This window comes from Castanea sativa, chromosome 2 (assembly GCF_040712315.1).
Source record: "Castanea sativa cultivar Marrone di Chiusa Pesio chromosome 2, ASM4071231v1".
Classification (NCBI taxonomy): domain Eukaryota; kingdom Viridiplantae; phylum Streptophyta; class Magnoliopsida; order Fagales; family Fagaceae; genus Castanea; species Castanea sativa.
In genome coordinates, this window is record NC_134014.1 from 45,921,022 (window position 1) to 45,939,854 (window position 18,833).

At 35.9% G+C, this 18,833-nt stretch overlaps 2 protein-coding genes across 2 annotated transcripts; one reads left to right on the top strand and one right to left on the bottom strand.

Moving 5' to 3' along the window:
- Positions 1–8,224: 8,224 nt before the first annotated feature.
- On the bottom strand, positions 8,225–10,838 carry LOC142623698 (GDSL esterase/lipase At2g23540-like). The gene is made up of 5 exons (XM_075797147.1): positions 10,484–10,838; positions 10,190–10,320; positions 9,741–9,989; positions 8,922–9,177; positions 8,225–8,582 (listed from the first exon to the last, which is right to left on the bottom strand). Exons 1-5 carry the CDS (start codon positions 10,731–10,733, stop codon positions 8,359–8,361), a joined length of 1,110 nt encoding a protein of 369 aa, XP_075653262.1. The 5' UTR covers positions 10,734–10,838; the 3' UTR covers positions 8,225–8,358.
- A 2,153-nt stretch (positions 10,839–12,991) lies between these two features.
- Positions 12,992–18,264, top strand: LOC142623988 (uncharacterized). Its single transcript, XM_075797478.1, has 5 exons — positions 12,992–13,414; positions 13,995–14,231; positions 15,519–15,602; positions 16,622–16,751; positions 16,829–18,264. The coding sequence occupies exons 1-5, from the start codon at positions 13,137–13,139 to the stop codon at positions 17,981–17,983; spliced, it is 1,884 nt and encodes a 627-aa protein (XP_075653593.1). The 5' UTR covers positions 12,992–13,136; the 3' UTR covers positions 17,984–18,264.
- The last annotated feature ends 569 nt before the right edge of the window (positions 18,265–18,833 follow it).

The following is an 18,833-nucleotide window of genomic DNA, read 5'->3' on the forward strand; positions in this document are numbered from 1 at the left end:
GTACATAAAGAGTGAAACTTACCAGGGCTAATTCCCTTTTCAAAGAAAGGAACAGCTAAGGCTGGCTCATTTTTTCCAAGGCTTCCATATCCTTGGGCAGCAAAAGAGGACGTTCCAACGCATCGGCCAGGTGGAGGGCGTGACCTTGTTGGAATGCCCTAATGTTGGACTGGCAAGAGATTGGTGCTCCGTCCAGTCTCAACTCGGGAGACCAGGTAGCCAGTGCTCGGCGCACTTCGGCCAAGTCCCTAATCTCCCCGCTTTCAACTAAACGAGCGCGTCCCTTGCCTTTGTCCAGTTTCTGCTACTGAGCTTGTTGTGGCTGCTATTTTAGTTTCTTCTGTTTTTCACCACCAGCCTCCTCGGCCTCCCCCTTTCTTTTCTTCTTGGGCTCCTCAACCGGAGGCTTAAGACCGGCTGGAGGAGGGGGTGGTGGCAAGGACGGAGGAACTTGAGACCCTCTCGCTCCTTTGTTGGCGACTCTCTCGCCTCTCTTGTTCAAAAGGCCTTTGAGTACGTCCATTTATTCCTCCTCGGAATTGTCGTCAGGACGTGCAACTATTAAACTTGCAATTCCGGAGGCCTCTGCGGGCTCGTCTTCCTCGTCAGTGAGTACGACAAACTGGTTTCCTCAGGGTCTTTCAACGTCCTAGAGCTGAAATTGGTCTATCTCCTCGTCCAACGAGTGCGACGAGGACACTTGCTCCTCCGGGATGGCGGTTGTCTGAGAGTGCGCTGAGAGAGGTATCGCTGCGATGGGTTGCGTGTATAGGATGGTGTTGGGCTCGTCAGGAATGTCGTGGTCAGCGAGAAAGTGCGGCCTTGCTACGTGTATTCTCCGGCGTCGCCTGTCCCCCGTGATAATCACGTTCTCTATCTCTTGGAAATCCGAGGATATGGGGTCGTATCCTAGTATTAAGTGAGCTGCTCTTACTTGCAAGTCTTCGCTCACGAAGACTTCTAAACGGAGGACGTGGTTTAAGTCGGCGACGTTACAGTGGCTCAAGCGTGGGCGTACGAGATGTTTATTTGCGAAAAGCAACACCCGAGGAGACAAATATGGTTAGATTTGTGATAAGCGTGAAAAATCAGAAATAACAGCGGGCAAAAAGGAATAAAATATTTAAAGGGGTTGAGATTGAGTCATGAGGAAGGGAAATTAACTCCTAAGGAGTCACACCTGGATCTCCCTATACGACTGGGCAGTGAGGGTCGTCGTGCCAGTTGCTTAAGGCGATGAGGTAGTCGTCCTTCATGCCTTTATTGGACTTGGGCAGACAAGAAATTAACCTAACTACACTAGACCGTGATTTAATGTAATAACCTACGCTCCTAAGTTTGTGGCATTCGTACATAAAGGCAACATCGTGCTATGTGAGGTTTAAGCCCATCTGCTCATTTAGAGCGTCGACACTTCCTAAGACCCTAAATACATTGGGTGCGCATTGGTCTGGGCATAATCTATGGTTGCGAAGATATTCCCTAGTTACACTCCTCATTGGGAGGGTCATCCCACCTTTTATGAAGGCAATCATAAGGATAATAACCTCTCCCATCTTCCTAGAACCGCCTGCAGCTTCCGCCGGACAATATTTCAAGCCTATGTCGCTGGGAATCTGGTATTTGGCCATAAAGCCTTCCATCCCAGCGGCGGTGTCTACCAAGCACTTAAACCTACCCATTTAGGAGGAAAGAAAAAGCAAGTTTCGAGAGGGAAAGCAGTTTAGGAGGGAGCCGAGGACAGTTGCTGAGAAGAAAGGAGTAAAGAAAGCAAGAACTTACAAAGTTTAGTTGTGCAAGTTTCCACGGGTTTCTGGAGAGAAAAGGCAATAACTGATATTTTGATGTGATTAAACTTTGAAGAAATGAATGAAGGTGCGGATTTCCAAGCGTCATGACGTGCGGGAGGCGGCCTCGAAATTGGATTCTTCCCGACCAAATTTTCAGGGGGCAACACGGGCCGTTGGATGTTCATCTCACCGTTGAACGTGGGGAACAGGGTGTAACTTGCGGTCATAAATGCGCGCGTTTTGAAATTCGAAGTGCCTGACAACATTTTCTGGGGAATGGAAGGATCCCCACACGCGCGGTGATGTGTGAAACATGTGAAGGGTATTCTAGTCGGATCAAAACTCCATTTTTCTCCTCGGATGAGGAAAAATAAAGTTTTGAGGGGCTATTGTGGGGAGTAAAGGGACCTGAGCAAGTATTTGGGTCTTGGGCTTCATTGACGGGTTCCAGACCGTTTTTTTACTAAAGGCCTTTAAAGATTGTAGGTCGGCCCACAGGATGAAGGTCCGAGGATTCGTCCGAGGAATAATCTCCCCTCGAAAAGACCCACAATGACCCTGGGATTTGTCATGAAGATTATAGGCAGTGTTCTGGACGAACTGTTGGTCAAAAGAGGGATCTAAATACCTTCTAGACGCTATGGAGTGAGAGAAATATCTCAGAAAAAGGCTGCTACCTCTACATTAAAGACCCTGCACCTACCTCCCTGGCCGCATTAATGGGAAAATGACCCCTGAACAGTAGAATGGACCTTCTGGCCATTGTTTAAGGACTTCAGGAAGGTGGTGGAAAGTGGGGGAGAGGATCTAAGGGTAAGATTTGTGTGACACGTGGATAAAGAGGGAAGGAGAAGAGGTATTTAAAGAGGGAAGAGAGTAAAGAAAATGGGGGAGGGGGGGTTCAGAGAACTAGACAAGGACGAAGAATTGTAATCGTTGAAAGAAAAAGAGAAATAATACATAAATCGTCCTCGGCTTACGTTCGAGGAGGTTCATTTGCCCTGTTCGTCCATTGTTTGCAAATACTGTGACATTCTAGCATGTTCATCAAGTTTCGAACACCACTAAACTAGATTGCGAACCCACACTCTACAAATTTCATTGTTTAAGGCTCATTGGGCCTGAGCCCACGTTTGTTTTTGGGTCCAGGCGCTAATGTGCACTTACAACTTTCATAATAAAAGTGTGAATGAGTAAAGCTATAGTAGTAGCTACAAATTTTTTTTGTTTGTTCAATTTGCATTGTTCAATGGCCATTTTTTTTGGGTAATGTCACCCAATCAACGCTTTATATACATATTATATTATAACTAATCACAACTAAAACGCTTTATATACATATTATATTATAACTAATCACAACTAAAAATAAAGGCATTGTTATACTAACATAACAAATTTCATAATATTTTCACAATTATTGTGATATTAATTTCTTATAAGTCGAAATAAAATAATAAAATATGAGGCTGTGACCAATTACAACTGAAAATAAATATTTTGTGAAAATATTGTAACACCTGTTATGTGAATGTGTAAAAGCTACTGTAGTAGCTACAATACTTTTTGATTTATTCAATAGTATTGTTCATCACTTCATTAGCCCTTTCTCTTCTTCTTTTTCTTTTTTTTCCCGGTCAACGGGTTGTGCTTTTTTTTTTTTTTTAAATATATTTATATGAGCTGACATATATATTATTATACTAACATGACAAATTTCACAATACACAATTATTGAGGTGCCAATTTTTTATAGGTTGAAATAAAATAATAAAATATGAAATTGTGATCAACCACAACTAAAAATAAATGTTTTGTGAAAATATTGTAACACTTATCATTATCACAATATTTTCACAATTGTTAAGATCTTAGTTTCTTATAGATCAAATAAAAATTTGTTAAGTCCACAACATTTTCACATTAATTTCACAACAAATTATAGGTGATAATCTACTATTGATGGATAAAAAAATGATATCAGTGGTGGGTCCATTTTAAAATCAGTAACAACTTGCCATTTAAAATTTGTTATGGAAATATTATGGAGATGACATTTCTATAAAATAAATAATAATATATCAAACTGAAACTTACCACGACTAAAAATAAAAGTATTGTGAAAATATTGTGACATTTTGTTGTGGTCCTAGACTTCTTTTTTTTGTTTAGTCAAATTTGGTGAGCAAAAATTCACTATTTCACGCATAATTTTCTTCTATTTTTTTAATGCATAGTTTAAAGTGGTTGTCCCAATTAAAAATTAATAACAATTTACCATTTATTATTTTTTGTGAAAATGTTGTGAATGTAGCATTATTTTAAAATAAAATTATAAAATATCATACCAGGGCCCACCATAGCTAAAATAAAAGTATTAAGAAAATATCATAACATTTATTGTGTTCCTGACTTTTTTTAGCCATTTTGTTGAGTCAAAATTCATAGTTTTACGAACAGTGTTCTTAACTTTTTTAACACATTGTTTATAGTAAAAAGAACATAGTTTTACCTACAAAAAAAAAAAATTGTAGAAAAAAATATTTTCCCCCTTTTTGTTTGGAATAGTTTCTTCCCCAATTTTAAAGTTGAATAATTTCCTCATTTATATTTTGTACACAAGCATACAATCCTTGTTGTTACTCTCTTAGTTAATTCCTAACAAAATCTTATAATTCCTAGAATATTTCATTGTGCAATATCTAAAATGCCTCACTAAATTTTAATGTCCCAAAAATTTTCTTTATGTATTTGAGTTTTATGTGTTAGTCATACTTAAAAAGTAAACATGGCGATCTATGGTATTCTAATGGTTACCTAGAGAATACTAATTTATTAGAAGTTTAAATCTTCTAGATTTATAATTTTATCTTATAGAAACTTTAATGACATATGTCTTTTGTTATTTTTATTTTCTTTCTTTCTTAAAACGTTAAAAATAAGTAAGCTAACCATCGTAGTTAGACTCATAAAATAAAATGATAAAGAAGGAAGTATAAGTAATAAAATATTCATTGCAAAAATTTAATTTTGGTTGTAGGTTTTTAATTTGATGAAGAGTTTCAATTGTAGCATATGTTATCATTTATTGCAAAATTTTAAATATTGTGACAATATTTTATCAAAACTTAGTTGTTTATTGTTGGGAGATGACAACATTAGTTATCATTCTTAGTAGAATTTTTTTGTGAGTAGATATTGTCTTTAGTAGATAAGTCTTAAGGTATTATTATACTAAATAGATAATCATATGTTAAATAATTATTATAAATTTAAATACATGATTTGATACTACTTTTTTTAAAAAAAATTCTATCTAAAATTTTCACTAAAGGGGTAGCACGTGCAAGAAAGAAAAGACTAGGGTATCCCCATATCTTTCAAATAGACTAAACAAACATCTTTGAAATTTATTAGAAAATGCTATGTTGAATGGTAGAGTTAAATATTTGATTTTTCTTTTCATGTTTTCTTCGTTTCCTTTCTCTTTGAAAACCAAACAAGGGAAAGTAATATTCTTTCGTTTCCTTCCCACATCCGAACACACGAAAAATATTTTCCTTTTTATTTCTTTACAATTTCCTTTCCCTTTTCCCAAGTGCAACCAAATGCTATGTTAATGCTAGTATCGGTGGAGATGAGCCTGGGGCACCTAATAGCTTATGCTTGGCTACTCCATATTTTTGGGCCAAGGCCCATGGATCGTTCAACTCGAAATTGTGCTCTCAGTTTGACAAAGCACCATCCGGCCTTAACATAGATAAACTAACTGCCAATCATCCCTTGTCAGATTGTTCAAACAATAAAGAATGGCCAATCACTAAGAGGAACACGCTCAACCGTGGATCGCCAAGAATAGCCAACTAGAGGTGTGGGGCCCATGTGTCAGTGAGACACATATCTCATGTGCTCGGCTCATGAGATACCTTCTCAATCACCAAATTCTTACAATTTCTTTTTGTTTATTTATGATTTACTTGTTTCATTTCCTTTATGAACTTTAAAACGAAAATTGAAAGGTGTAGATGCTCATTTTTTGGGAAGCCCAGCAGCAAGAAGAAGCCCAACAACGTGGGCAAAAGAGAGTTAGCAATTGGATGGAAAAGCCATTAAGCTCAAGCGGCAGGAATAATGAATCATAAGTCCATAAAGCAAATAAATGGACCTTGAGGAAGCAAATGGGGCCTAAAAAGGCTCGAAAAGAGAGAAGTAGCAAACCCATAGGCAGTATATGATGTAGAAAAGTGAGAATTGGCCATAGCAATCACAGCGAGCTCGAAGTAATGCAAGTAAAGAAAGTAAGGGGCAATGGAGAGTCCATAAGCCCCAAGGATGAAGAACAGAATAATTGGGCCAGGGAAGCCTAAGGAGTTAGTAAAAGCCCATGGAAAAAAGTAGAAAGGGCCAAGGATGGCCAAGGAAAGTAAATAGACTAAGGATGCCCAAAAGGAAATAAATAGGACATAGAAGCTTGCGAGTGATGTAGTAAAAGGCTCGATGAGCTTATTAGGCCATTAAAAAAGAAATAAGTAGCAAGCCCAAAGAGGCCCAGCAGTTCTGGGTCAAATAACATCACAGCAGGAATAGCGGAATGATGCGGCAGGAAGTAATAGCAAAACCATAAAAATAAAGTAAGAAGAATGGTCTGAAGGAGGAAAAGCCCACAATCAGGCAAAGCCCAGCCCCTAAAGGAGCAAGCCATAAAGAATGAGAAGTCAAGAAACAGCTCACGCCATAAGAAGTTAAGGACAAATGACAGAATGGGCAAACGAACCTCCAAACCGCGGCAAAAGCATGAGCAGTAGCCAGATTTTGGACGTGCATGGAAGTGAAGCATGCGCAAGGCCCAGACACCACCAGTCTGTACCCAACCAATATAAGAAGTGGTGGGTCATGGGTCAGAGGTAAGAGGGCATGGTATAGCAGTGGAGAGAGGGGAAAACCTATTTTTGTGGTTCTTGCTCAGGCTCTTTTGGGGAAGTGTCTTGCTGGGATGACATACCGCCTTAAAAGAAGTAAGAATGAGTTGGAACCACTAGGTGCATGCCATGAGCGATGAAGAGAGAGAGCACTTACGCCGTGGCAAGTCAGAATGCCACGACAAGCAAATAAACAAAACAATCCTTTTTGTCTGGTGATGTGGAGCAGTGCGGCCAACACAGGTAAGTGGTGTTGGCTGGGCAACTGACCCATCAATAATGGTTGGCAAGGACACCCACACTAGACAAAGGTGGTTAAAGGCTAAAATGGTAAAAGTCTGCCGCGGCAAACATTATATAAAGAACCCTTACTGTGCACAGAAAGGGGGACGATAACAGTAACCTCTAGAAAGAATCACAACAACTAAGCAAACACCGAGAGATAAAAACGAAGGGAAAAGAAAGCAATAATTAGAGAGAACAAGAAAAACAAAAAGGGAGAGAATAGAATGGCAGACATGCACCAGATAGGTTGATTCTCTCTCTCCCTCTCAAACTCATGCTCTCTGCTAAAGGCAAAAGACTTCTCTGGGCACAAGTCATTTAGGCCCCATTCCCTCAAAGCATTTAACTTCTTCCCAGAAAGATTATTCGCATTGAGAAAATGGTTTCCTTCTTGACTTAGACCCCGTAACATAACTGGACACAGCAAATTGACATTTCTCTTCGATTCATTAAGCCTATTACTACCTCTCCCATATTTATTTTTATTGCTATTTCATAAAACATGCATTCCTTGTAATGACACATTATTTACTTTTGTTTAAATATTGAACGAATCTCTTTTATTATCTTTATTATATATGCTTGTCGTAATTACTATAGCAGCTCTGTCTGCCATGGGCATGTGATTCGAATCTTGGTAAGCGAGGCATAGTTTGTGCATAATTCGGACTAAGGTGGGTTGCAATTGGACCGATCCCAACTCCCTAATCCAGAATACTTTGAGTCTAACACGGCAAGAGGCAATCCAGCTCAATATTACAAAAAAGGTTCACCACAAAAGGCAAATAGTTGAATTCAAATCTTATAAGAATTTTAGGATAATTCCCGTATACATTTTGTAGAATCATATTTATCAATTTTGAAAAAAAATAGATTAGAATTTACTGCATAGTTTACGCTATCATCATTTAAGTATAAATTTTAAATGATGATACGATGTGGCAAAATTTAATTTGCTTATTTCAAAATGATAGATACGATTTTAAGAACTTTGTGGTTGCATTACTTCAAGAACTCTATAAGATTTTAATCCTATATAAAAATTAGTTAAAAATCATCAAACTTACTTTTCAACTCTTAACCACTAGTCATCCGATTTATTTCTTATTAACTTTAATGCTTGCAAATTTGCAATTAAACAACATAGAACGTATAAGTCGCAACAATGAAAGAAACCAAAACAAAACCAAGAAGAAGAGAAGAATAAAGGGAGGAAATAGTTTGAAGTAATTTAGTAAGAAAAAAGAGATTGTCTTTTGTAAACTTTACTTGATACAAGAGCAATAATTCAAACAAGATATTGGGTAATATTCAAAGGACATAGTACAAACTAGTGGACACCATTAAATCCTTGGAAATGAAAATTAGTGATCTCGAAGTTGCCTAAGATTCATAGGAGAGATGATTTTTGTGTCTCCATCAAGCAATTTTTTGGCTATGATAAGGTTGGCAGCTTCACTTGGATGATAAGGATCCCAGAATACATGTGAGTCGCGATCTGAGCACATACTAGACGTAGGCCCACATGGAATGATCCCCGCAAATTGGCCCCCATTTCCACAACATGCTTTACTTGAAGTTGTAAATCCTGTACGAAAATGTATATAATCTTGTGATAAATATTATGTAAATAAACTATTGGAAATTACAGAATACTCAAACAAACACTAAGTACCATAATATTTTGTCCATTTAGTTTCAATTCTGTCCTATTTATTAGAAGTACCATGTCTAATCCTAGATTCACATGGGTGACATTTTTTTTGTTATAGGACCAAAAAAATAAAAAGGAATTTTTTTTTTACTGTGTTTACCTTAAATAACTTGTCGATCAAATATTATGTCAAATTAGGCCTAAAAGCTTAGGCGAAATGATGCAGCAGTGTTACATAGTTGGCAAATTGTATTAATGGTTCTTACTTCTTACCATAATTCTTATAGTTTGTGATTACGTCCAACACCAAATCATACACATTTGCAAGAACAAATGTAGCTCCTGGGAGGTTTTCGTTTAATTCAGTGAGCAAATCCTTCAACTTAGCATTGTATTGAAGTGCTAGCTTGTTGGGCAATTCCACACATTCGTCTTCGTTCAATTGATTGATTGTCTTTTGATAAGGTATGCAGCCTATCGGTCCAACGTTCCCAATGACAAATTTTCGAGCATCTAGCTGGTATAACCTCTGTCAATCATACACACAAATAATAGCATTCGTATCATTTAATGCAATAATTTATGATCCTATCAAAAAAAAAAAAAAAAAAAATGCAATAATTTATGTCTATTTTAAAATGATAACCTATTATTTCCTATTTTACACAAGCAATTTTTTTATTATAAAAATGCTCATATCAGATTATTATTTTAAAAGGCATTTCAATAAAATATTTATTATTCATTCACATAATCGCTTTTTTAAAACATTCATATCACTCACACACACCAACCAAACAAGTGAATTTAGAATTGAATAAAATAAGCCTTTACACATAAACAGTTGTCTAAATTTACTATATTTACATGGCAATTGTAGCTATGGACAAGAAATGCATAATTTTAAACAAAGTGATGTGAATGATTTTTTGGGTTAATTAGCCAAAATTTTACATTTATGCAATTTTACTATTTTACATTGAATGCAACTTCTCTAATAATCTTAAGAAACCATTCAAATAGTTCATCCAAAAAAAAAAATCAAATCAAATACCCAATTAGTTGTTATTAAAGTTGCTTTAATTTACTTACAGTCAGTTGGCTTCTGAAATGATCGATCATGTCATTAACAAAAGCATCTGGGCTTTCAGAAATTCTTGCTCCGATGGAGAGGACTGGAAGAAGATAATTGTTTAGGAAATCATTTGCTCCAATTGTGACTGAAAAAATTGAAGTCTTCATTACGAAATCTCTGGCCTTTGATGGACCCAACAAGCTGTCAATCTGTTTTCTAGTATCGTTGAAATAATCAATTTGGATATCCAATCCAAGCCGATTAACCTGCACAACATTTGAGTCTTTAATTTTTTTTAATTTTTTAATTTTTTGAGAATGCTTGAGTCTTTAATTTAAAGGAACATGTTGATGTATCTTTTTGACTTTTTCCCAGCCAGAAGGTTTTTTTTTCAAAAAATGAAACAAACAAGTCAATAAATAAGAGAATTGAAAATTTTACAAAGGGTTGAGTACTAAGTGCTAACAAATATTCTTCCAGTTGAATTCATAATTCCTCCTCCTCCTGATGCATAATTCACACCATTTAATATAGCTTTACCGGTGCAATTTGGGGCCAAAAATGGGACTGCATAGTGTGGTTGTCCCAATTCTTCTCCTGAAAGGGATAAATTTTAAAAGGAAAAAAAAAAATCAAAATGCAAAATATTTAAAAATAAAAGGTTTTAATTATCCGAAATTAAGATTTTATTTTTTAAATCTATCAGAATGCAAAATGTCATGTTCTTTAAAATTTTAAATGTACATAAGAGAAAACTTACCTATAATATCACCTATGGTTCTACCATTTGTATACCGGCCAGTAGGATTTCCTCCAGATGCTTTGAAATCAATTCCATTGGGTTGGATATTTGCCTTAGACAACGTTGATAAATAGTTATTGTTCCCTGCATCAACTAGAGAATCGCCAAAGATAAAAGAAGCTCCCAATGCTTCATCCTTAGCAGCCTTTCCAATATAGCACCAATTGAAGAAGAAAACAACCAAGGCTGCAATATAATAAGATTTCATGGCTTTGGCTTCTGAGTCCCCAAGTTAATGAGAACAAGGATTAAATAACTAGCCAAGTGGTAAGCATATAAGTACCTTCTTGTTTACAAAAGAAAGCAGATTAAACTGCCAGATGAAACTTGTATGCTTGTATAAACAGTTGCATTTGGTTTGACCCCTTTTGTAATGGGGAAGGAGTAAGAGCCAGTTGAAGCTACAAATTTTCATGTGGTAGTTCATCAACATTGGCGAAATCTTCTCTACGTGTTAGAAATTTGTAGATTTCGCTTTGTGTAATAAGCAATTGGCCATGTGCCCACATGAAGGTCAAAGAGAGTGAACCAACTTAAACCATTTGTGGCGTATTATTAAAAGAATGTTGTAGGGGGACTTAGGTGTTGTTTGGTTGAGTTGGAACACCAATAAATTTTATAAAATTTTGAAGGATCAATTTAACAATTTAATTGAAAAAATACCAAGATGTTGGAGTAGAAACTGGTGCATGTTGGAGTAGAAACTGGTGCTCAATGATACTCTACAAGTCTATCAAAGAAGAAAAAAAAATTTATACTTCACATGGGACGAATATGGTTTTGGATGGATCATTTGTGTGTTTGGTACTGGGCCTCACAGAAGGCTTTGGGATTGTTTGGGTTTTAACCATCTTGATCGAATATTGCCTTGGGCCCAAAAAGAAAAGGCCCATGACCTATTTTTGTTTCCCTCCTAGTCAGCATGGGCAATATTTGTCTAGAACAATAATGAAAATGGATGAAGTCTAATAAATTGAAGGGTGGATGCTTTCAGCTTAATAAATCAAGAATTCAAGTTATCTAAGTCTGTTGGAAGTAATAACTAATAATTACAATTACAAGTATTACCCTTTTCTTTGATTTTCATTTAGTTTTTATAATTAAATTATTTTGATAAATGAAGGAGGTGATTTGAACTCTAATACTCGTCATAAAAGAAATCAATAATACCATTGAACAAACTAGCTTTTGGCTAATGGGTTGCAAGGTAATGCCATTTTGTGGTGAAAAAACAAGTGAAAGAGAATATACGTTTTTCTAATTGGGTGAAGAAAGAAGAATATCAATCCTACACTTCAATCAATTTTGTACAAGTGAATTGGATAAATTAACATTAATATATTTTGAGATTTATTTAAATTATTAATGACTTGATAAAATTCAAACCCATACCTAATAAATAGATAAATTTTAAGAAATAAATATCCAAAAATTTAAAGAATCTTAATCCACCTCATCACCAACCTTCCTACCTAATAAATAATGGTGGGTTTGAGTTTTTTTTTTTTTTTTCATTTAATATATTATCTCTTTTGTTTATTTACGGCTTTTAAAAAAATTTTATTCTTTCCTAAATATGATTTTACATTTGTCAAAAGTCTTGTAAGTTAATGAAATCATATGTTTTTCTTTATTAGGAGAACTAGAGTTTAAATCCCTTTTTTCCTAGCTATCGAGTTATACCAAAAAAACAAAAAAAAAAAAAAAGAACATATGATTTTAGTTTTAGCTAGTCTCATACTCCCATATATAGCATGAAAGGTAGAATTTGATAAAGCACCTTAGGTGTAAATGTGAAGTATATTAAGTCCTTTAATTAAATTCAAACACAATGGTTAGCCTTTGTTTTTAGTTAGCTCTCTTTCTCTCATGTTAAACATCAGGGAAATGCTTTTGCGCATTATCTAACTAAGAAAGCTATTGAAGTTAATGATCTTGTAGCATATGCATAGAAGATATTGAAGTTAATGATCTTATAGCATACGGATAGAAGATATTCGTCCAAATCTTAATTTCATATTGCTACTTGATCTGTTTTGATCACTCTATTTGTCTTTCAAAGAAATTCCATTACCTTTTTCTAGAAATATAAAAATTGAAACACATAACTATATTGAATTTTATTTTCATCGTAAAATATAGCAATGTTTGTATTTAATAGGTCAATGCTCAATATACTCATGTATTTGAATTTAATCGGAAAAAATATATATATATATATATATTTCGCCTAAGATATTGTACTAAAATTTTATCAATTACAACATATAATGTATTTGAAAATTTTTTTTCCCATCTTAAAATATTGTTATTTTATAAGAAAAAGAATAAAATATTGGTATGTGGCAAGTTAAAAAAGATGGGTGAAACAATTATATAAAAAAAAAAAAAAAGATTAACAACAAAATATTAAATTTGTCCCTATCCCCAACTTTACTTTCCCAGTTTCCCTCGCTCCACTCTCTAGTCTAGTCCCCTATATTTTCAGAACTCCGAACTCAGAACCCTTCTATTCGACCGTTAGAGATTCAAACCACACACACAAAGAGAGAGAGAGAGAGAGAGAGAGAGAGAGTTCATTGGCGACACAGTGAGAAAGAGACGTGAAGCTATGGAATCCCCTGCAAATCTTAGCGAAGAAATCCAAAATGGCGAGCCCCAGAGCAGCCAAACCCAGAAAGCGTCACAGTACGAGCTATCCAGAGAGCAAAGGATCAAAGAAAACCTCGAGAGAATGCAGAAGCTGGGTATTCTCGACCTCTCTCTCAAGCTCAAGTCTGTGATTCCCTCTAACACGAAGCGCAACCCAAGGAACCGCAACCACAACTGTTCAACTACTCCTCGGCCCTCTCCTGCGCCGCCATCTGGACCCACTCGCCGCTCTTCCCGGTTATTCTATCACTCCCTCTCTTCTTGTTGAAGAACATATTTGTATTTTGTTTAACTTTTGGCTTAAATTTAGAAGCTGAGACACAATGGAATATGAAAAGTTTAAGTCTTTTGTAGGAGAAATTATATATTAAAACCCAATACTTTTATAAGCTTCTCGATTCAAACCATAAATATATATATTGTTGCACTAGATAATGCTTAAACAAGGTGATGTCTTGAACAAAATGAATACGTGTAGTTACTTCAATACTATGTGCTGGATCTGCTGATTATATATGAACATTATTTCACTTCAAGTTACATGAATTTTGTCTTTTTTAAGCATTTTTCATTAATGGCTTCATGCGTAGTGGCTTCATAGTTTGAATTGAAACTTTTGAAAGTGTGGGTTTAAACAAGGATGCCAAATTTTGATAGGCTGTTAAGTGTTTGTGATTCTGAATGCTAAATGGGTCTTCTTCTTCTTTTCTTTTTCTTTTTTTTACAAGAATATGATTTGATTTTTTTTTAAGAACTTAATTCTGTTTTTGAAGAGACATTTTCTGATTTTATTTTATTTTTAATTGTGGAGATTTAGGTTGCAGAATGGGACACCAGTTAGCTATGCAGAAACGGAAATCGTGAAGAGGCGTAAGTCTTTGCAAGATGATGTTGTATTGTTGGAAGAGGGTTCAAAGCCAGAGTTTTACACTGAAGAGCATGAGAAGCGGTTGGGCAACACTGAGAAGAGCTGGACATTATTTGTGGATGGTTATGGCAAGGATGGAAAGAGAATTTATGACCAAGTTAGGGGAAAGACTTGCCATCAATGCAGGTCCGGTGGTTCTCTCAATTGCTGCTGCATTTTTTTGGCTTACAAATTACAACTTTGGTCTGGTTTTTAGGTACCTGAAATTTAAGGTTATAATATGTGAAGTAAAAAACTTTGCTCACCAAAATTGCTAATAGTTAACAGGATAATACCACAAACACATTTCGAATGCCTCCTACCTTTTTTGATATTGATAAATTTTAGCCTAAGAAAGTTCTAAAACTTTTGTTAATATAATGAAAACTAATAAATTAGGAGAGCAGATGTATTTCACAACTTGAGAAAACATTAATCACATATGCACCATATCCTGAAAGGACTAGTCAAGTTATGATTTAGTAATCGCTTTTGTAGCCTAGTCAAGTTACATAGTATCCTGAATGGCCTAAATTTAATAAAATAATAATGCTCATATACTCATGTACAGACAGTGGCTGAAGTAATGGTATGGTGTGACCTAGTGGAAATGTTGCAGATGAGGTGCTGGATATGGTAGTGGTATTTAGCTCTTTGGAGGGATCTGTGGTGGCTGATGCATTAGACTGTTTAGCAATATGCTGGGGATGGCTTTCTAAATGTTGGGCTATAGGAAGATAAATTTAATTAAAATTTTTCTTGAAATGGATTAATAGAGTTTACTGTGAATATAGTGTCACCAATGAGGTTATCATTTTTATTCTTTTTAACCCTCTAAGGCAACTTTTACACCTTTTGTATTTCTTTCAAAAGCAAAGTTTACAATCTTAAATAGCGTTTCAAAATTACGAGTTTGTCAACTACTTTTTCACTTACGACAGTGTAAGTTATGCTTTATAATAATACAGAAGGTACTTATTTCTAATAAAACTCTTTCCCTTCTTACCAAACAAAATAATAATAGTTATAATAATAATATAGAAGGTACATTAATCTGTTTTATTGATGGGATGCTTGGCTTTTTATGCTTGGCAAAAATATGCTTTAAGGCTGGAGGATTTATTTCACTTGGTGCCTGAAGTATCCTTTCTGGCAATAAATCTATTATTTAGGAGAAATACCACGATACTCCTTTCTTGTTGTCATACAAGCAACTAAAATAAAAATAATATAAAAAAGTGTGTTTTATATTATATATCCTTCTTGTAACTTGTTTTAGTTTAGTTTAGTTTTTTTCCCCCCTATTCGAGTTTTTGGATTTCCTCTTTCATTTTATGTTCTTGTTTTATATGTTTTTTTATCACATTTATATCCTTGGCCTGAAATAGTTGAGTGTAGTTTCAATTGTTCTTAAGATGAAATGCTGTTTTACAGGCAGAAAACTCTTGGCTATCGGACTCAATGTTGCAAATGCAACATGGTCCAAGGGCAGTTCTGTGGAGATTGTTTGTATATGAGGTATGCTTTGTTCAACATTCTTTTATGTGCTTAAATGTACCATAATTTAATCCTGATAGTATGAAATATGTTTTTAGTGTACATGTTTACAATATAAGAGCCTAATAAGCATTTACTGCGTAACACTCGGCACAATCTCTCTATGGCACCTTCCTGCTTATTGTTACCTTCATTTTTGTCTTTGAATGTCTTTGAGCCTTGTCAATCAATTCTGCTAAATTTATCACTTCCTGGCACTACTTACCAGTTTACCAATTATGCACCATTCTGTAGTTTAAATTGATAAATCTTCTTCTTCTTCTTCTGTTTTTTTTGGTTTCCCCATCTTAGACTCTTTATATGCATTGCAACATGCTTATTCTGCTATGATTATTTTAAGAACGTAATATAGGTTTCTTTATATAGGTTTCAAAACAAACCATGCCAAGCTTAGGCTGGGGTGTTCACTTGAACCTGATACTGAAAGATAGATTGACATGTTTGGGCTCCTTAACAAAATAGCTAGCTAGTTAACAAGGCAACTCTCAGAATTTGCTGGCAAATTCATTTTTAAGCCCATCTCCAACTCCATTCTACTCATAAGCATAGCTAGTTTTGTTGTTGTCATACATACATAGGTTGGTTGTTGAGCAATGATTGCTAGAAGAAACTCTCAAATTCTGCTTTTATTCTTTCCATGTTAAACAATCACCAAGAGATATAATGAAAACTACATTGGAGATCATTTAAGTCTTCTTACTTGAACCCCCAGCCACCCTTTAATCACTTGAGCACTATTGAAAATATCGCAATTTTGGTAGATATAGGACACACTTGTGTTCGACACGTTTGGCTTGCGTAGACCTACTCATAAATTTATCCTTCATATTAAGGTCCTCTGATTTCTAAGTGCTGTGAAGGGCAGTATTTGCATGCTGTAAATGGAGTCTTTGAGATACCTGGTCACTTTTTGTGTAAAATCTGATCACCCCCTCCCCCCCTCCCCCTCTTTTTTTTTTTCTCTCTTTTCTTGGCTACAGATACGGGGAACACGTACTTGAAGCCCTGCAAAACCCTAATTGGATTTGCCCTCCCTGTCGTGGAATCTGCAACTGCAGTTTGTGCCGGCAAGCTAAAGGATGGCCTCCCACTGGTACTCTTTATAAAAAGGTTATTTTTTCAACCATGTCTTCTCTCCCTCTCTCTCTGTGTTGAATTGGCTGAGCTCAATTTTGTACACCCTCCAGATATCAAAATTGGGCTTCAAATCCGTTGCGCACTACCTCATTCAGACTCGACGCTTACAGACAAATTTGGATAAAAATGCTGATGTTACCAAGCAAGTTTCGGCAAAGAGGTCACTGCCATTCTCAGATGTTGTAGCAGAGTCTGAGGGATCTCTCAAGGTTGACAGTATTCACCTTGGATCATTTAAGTCTCAATCTGAAGCCAAAAGTGAGGATAAGTTTGAGAGTGAGAAACAGACTAGTCCGATTCCAGGTACTAACAATCAAGTTTCTGCTAGGAGGTCATTACCCTTTTCAGGTATAGGAGTGCAGTCTGTGAATATGACTTCTTCTACAGAGGTTGAAAATGGGGTTGATGATCTTCATGGGTTAGCAAAGTCTCTAACTGGAAACACCACAGATGACCAGTTCAATGGTGAAAAAGAGAAGGAACTGCATTTTACAGACAAAGAACATGGTGATAGAAATAATGATTTGAAAAGTTCCTCAAAGCTAAAAAAGAAGTGTGCACTCCCCATTGTACCAAGCCCTGATAGTGTTGCTGGAAGATTGAGGCAGAGGCGCAGAATAAGCAATCGCCATGATGATAAGCAGTTACCAGGGGTTAGTGAGAACATTGCAGACATCAAGCAGGATGTATCAGCAAGCGATGTAGATGAAGAGGAGGAAATGCATTCTAAAGAAAGTGTGGATGACGATAATAATATTGCATCAGAGAGAAGTCCAAAGCATAAGAAGCCTGCTCCTGCTGCTGAACCAAGCCACAGGCACAATGAGTTAGGAATGAATGGGAGAATTTTAGATATTAAGCAGGCTGTAAACAAGTCACCAGCATCAACTGCATCCATTCCTGCCTCGCAAAGTATTGTGGGAAGATTGAGGCAGAGGCACAGAATAGGAAATGGCCATGATGACAAGGGGTTACCAGGGGCTAGTGAGAAAATTGCAGATATCAAGCAGGATGTAACTTTTACACCAGAAAGTGGTGTAGAGGAAGACGAGATGCCTTCTAAAGAAAGTGAGGGTGGTGATGATAATATTGAATCAGAGAGAAGTCCAAAGCAGTCTGAAAACAAGTCACCAGCATCATCTGCATTTGTTCCTGCCACACAAGGTATTGCTGGAAGATTGAGGTCTAGATGCAAAACAAACTGAAAATTCCTCCTCTTTTGTCCTTTTGCTGAAACTCCTCTCTCCAAATTTTCTTCCCTTATTCCTGGAGAGGATTGAGTTCAGTAGTTTTGCCTTTTCACATGTGACAGAATTGCCTAAAATTGCAAAAAAACAACGTTTTGGTAGGCTTCAGCCGATTTGCAACATTTTGGTTCTTTCCATGTTCTACTCTGTCATGATGCAGTTAAACAAGTAGTTTGTCAGCGACTCAGCAGCATCAACTTTTAGATTATTATCTAATTTGAGCAGCATCATTATGTATTTGTAATTCTGTTCTTAAATTTTTGCTTGGCCTCGATGTTGCATCACGTAGGGATAACATATATATGATTTACAAATTGCTATATTACTTGTTACATGTGTGTTAATGAAATAGAACTATAGCCACTGAATAAATTTTAACAAACAGACTATTTTGCCTAAGGCATTGCCATTACAAGAAATCGAAAACAGAACAATAATGTTAATAACACCACCTTAGAAATAGAAATGTGCCGAATTTTGCTACTCATTGTTTATGTCAATAGTCAATATATATCCCACAAGACCTCCCTGCTCTTTCTATTTTTATTTTTTTTTGGTCTGAATCTCCATGCTGATGACATTAGGCCTTTCTGGCCCATTTGTTGATTGAACTTTAGTGGGTGTTTTTATTTTGCTTATCCTTTCATTCGGCTAAGTATAACAGGCTATACAGAAAGTAACCATTAGACTCCCACCTGTTATAATTACAAACCCAATTTGTACCATGGGCCATAGCCATGGACCTTAACTCTTTTTTACTCTTGTGGGCTCATCCCTATGGACCCTATCTCATCTAGGGCTGTCCAAG

What these genes read in the sequence shown, in the direction of transcription:
- LOC142623698 (XM_075797147.1), bottom strand. Translation starts at nt 10,733, where the DNA reads ATGAAATCTTATTATATTGCAGCCTTGGTTGTTTTCTTCTTCAATTGG. An exon ending in AACCATAGGTGATATTATAG is followed by an intron (nt 10,321 to 10,483) that starts GTAAGTTTTCTC and finishes TATCCCTTTCAG; the next exon opens with GAGAAGAATTGGGACAACCA. An exon ending in ATTCAACTGGAAGAATATTT is followed by an intron (nt 9,990 to 10,189) that starts GTTAGCACTTAG and finishes AATGTTGTGCAG; the next exon opens with GTTAATCGGCTTGGATTGGA.
- LOC142623988 (XM_075797478.1), top strand. Translation starts at nt 13,137, where the DNA reads ATGGAATCCCCTGCAAATCTTAGCGAAGAAATCCAAAATGGCGAGCCC. An exon ending in AAGACTTGCCATCAATGCAG is followed by an intron (nt 14,232 to 15,518) that starts GTCCGGTGGTTC and finishes GCTGTTTTACAG; the next exon opens with GCAGAAAACTCTTGGCTATC. An exon ending in CTGGTACTCTTTATAAAAAG is followed by an intron (nt 16,752 to 16,828) that starts GTTATTTTTTCA and finishes TACACCCTCCAG; the next exon opens with ATATCAAAATTGGGCTTCAA.